The following is a 2,171-nucleotide window of genomic DNA, read 5'->3' as shown; positions in this document are numbered from 1 at the left end:
ATAGATAGATAGATAGATAGATAGATAAATATAGATAGATATATATATATCACTAATTATAAAGGCCATCTTCACTATTCTGTTGTCTACAGAGAAGATTCTGGAGTGGGCCCTGGAATACAAAGACTACAAGGACAAACTGATAGATCAGGCTGCCCTGATGCTTACAGTATCAGGCAGGGTCACAGAAACACAGCAGATCCTTGCTACTCAGTTCAGTTTCCGACTCAGAACACCAGACCTCATCATTAAAGTAAGCCACGTAGTTAATCAGGTGATTATTACAGGAATGAAGATTAAGATATAAATCTATATCTAAAGTTGTTTTCTTTCCATTTTTTGTCAAATAGCCACTGGGGAAGGCTGTGGTAGGAGAGAAGATGTCAGTAGAGATTTCATTTACTAATCCACTGCCACAAGTGCTGAAAGCAGTGGTATTCCATGTGGAAGGACTTGGCCTTCTGACTGCTCGAATGATAAATTATGGGTAAGGAGGAATAATATACTTTATACTGTGTTTTTTTTAAATACCTTGTCTAGCTATCTCTTTTGTGATTGCTACTGTCATTTCCTGTCCTACCCTCAGAGATATTGGCAGCCACGCTTCTGTGTCTCTCACTGAGCGGTTCATCCCCACCCTTTCTGGAACGAGAAAATTACTAGTTTCACTGGACTGTAAGCAGCTCACACAGGTTCATGGTGTGAGTGACATCACTGTGGAGGAGAAAAGCAACGCCCCTCTATAGTGATAATAGAGCCACTTTGAGGCTGAATGCTGACAGTTATTTCCTTTATATAGGCACTGATTGTGTCTTTTTTCCTGCTTTTTGCCTTCTATATGATAAGCCAGTATTTTTTTTCACAAAGCACAGTACTGATTTATTTTTGCAGTAGAATATTGAAATTACTTATAACCACGCGTAACCATAAAATATTTGATAACATGGTGGCGTTTATGGGCTGTTACAGAGAATCGACTGTTTCTACAATAAGAAAACCAGTATTAAACTGCATAAAAATTTCTTTACATCTTAATGCTCAAACTCTTGCAACATACTTCTACAATACATTGAACAAGGCAGCATACATAAAACCTCTTTGGAACATGTTTGCTCTTGCAAAGGTGTCCATGTGGAACCAGAAAGTTTTTATCATGACTTTTTATGAAATCTTATGTAAGCATTGTAAATGTCATCATTATGCTCTGACAGCCGATCAAGCACTATAGCTAGCACTGACATGTATTGATGTATTGAACTAAAGTGACAATTACTCACATTTCCTCATCTTGTATGCTTCTAGACTTGCAAAAAAAAAAAGAAGCATTGAACATTATTCTAAACCAACCAGTGCAATAGAGACATAATCGACACACCACATAAGCACCTCACGTTTTCTTGGAATATGCAAAAAGTATGCATATGAAAGTATGTGGTTACTATGATTAGGAAACAGTCTGGGGACCCACAGTAGATGCTGAGGTTGGACCATCTGCTGGCTTTAATGGAAGAGATGTGCTTATGTAAAGACTGGCTTCATATTTATGTCTTTGATTCTATTTTTATATATATTTATTTTTGTTTATTATGTGATGCCAAAAGAATCATTTAAATATCAAATCACTACTTAAATGCTATTATATTAATAAAATGCCACTTATTAAAATGATGTCTTATTCTGTGATTTATTGATTTTTAATGTCAGTGTGTGTCCATTGTTATGCAGCTGCTGTCAAAAGTTCTCTGTGTCTCTGCTAAGAATTTTTTTTTTTCAATGTTGCCAGTTGCCAGTGTTAAACTATTTAGCATGTGCTTGAATGTTTTTTGTTGGTGGCAAATAGGCTGGCTGGAGTATTTTTAAAAATCTACTGGGTTTTCCCCATACAACAGTCTCTAGAGTTTACAGAAAATTATACAAAAAAGAAAATATCCAGTGAGTATCCGTTCTCTAGACGAAAATTCTTGATGATGAATGTAGAGAAGAGCGTTCAGGCAGCTTCAAGCCAATGGTAACTCAAATAACTACTTGTTATAATTAAAAGTATGCCAAAGACCATCGGAATGCAAAGAATGCACTCAAACACTGAGTGCTGACTCCCCACAAGGGTGTGTATTGAGTCCACTGCTCTACAGCCTTGGTAAATGGCCTAGTACTTATATAGCTCTTTTTCA

At 36.5% G+C, this 2,171-nt stretch overlaps 1 protein-coding gene across 1 annotated transcript in view; it reads left to right on the top strand.

Moving 5' to 3' along the window:
• LOC102193088 (protein-glutamine gamma-glutamyltransferase K-like) overlaps positions 1 to 842 on the top strand; it is a 15,331-nt gene extending 14,489 nt beyond the window's left edge. The window contains exons 12-14 of the mRNA XM_005732264.2: positions 93 to 253; positions 351 to 487; positions 587 to 842. Of these exons, the coding sequence (XP_005732321.1) occupies positions 93 to 253; positions 351 to 487; positions 587 to 746 (458 nt within the window). The 3' untranslated portion in view covers positions 747 to 842. The remainder of the gene's footprint in view (positions 1 to 92; positions 254 to 350; positions 488 to 586) is intronic.
• The last annotated feature ends 1,329 nt before the right edge of the window (positions 843 to 2,171 follow it).

Source organism: Pundamilia nyererei, unplaced genomic scaffold (genome assembly GCF_000239375.1).
Source record: "Pundamilia nyererei isolate P.nyererei 1_Seehausen unplaced genomic scaffold, PunNye1.0 scaffold00046, whole genome shotgun sequence".
NCBI lineage: Eukaryota > Metazoa > Chordata > Actinopteri > Cichliformes > Cichlidae > Pundamilia > Pundamilia nyererei.
Note: the sequence above shows the minus strand (reverse complement) of the source record. Positions and strands in the feature narration are given on the sequence as shown.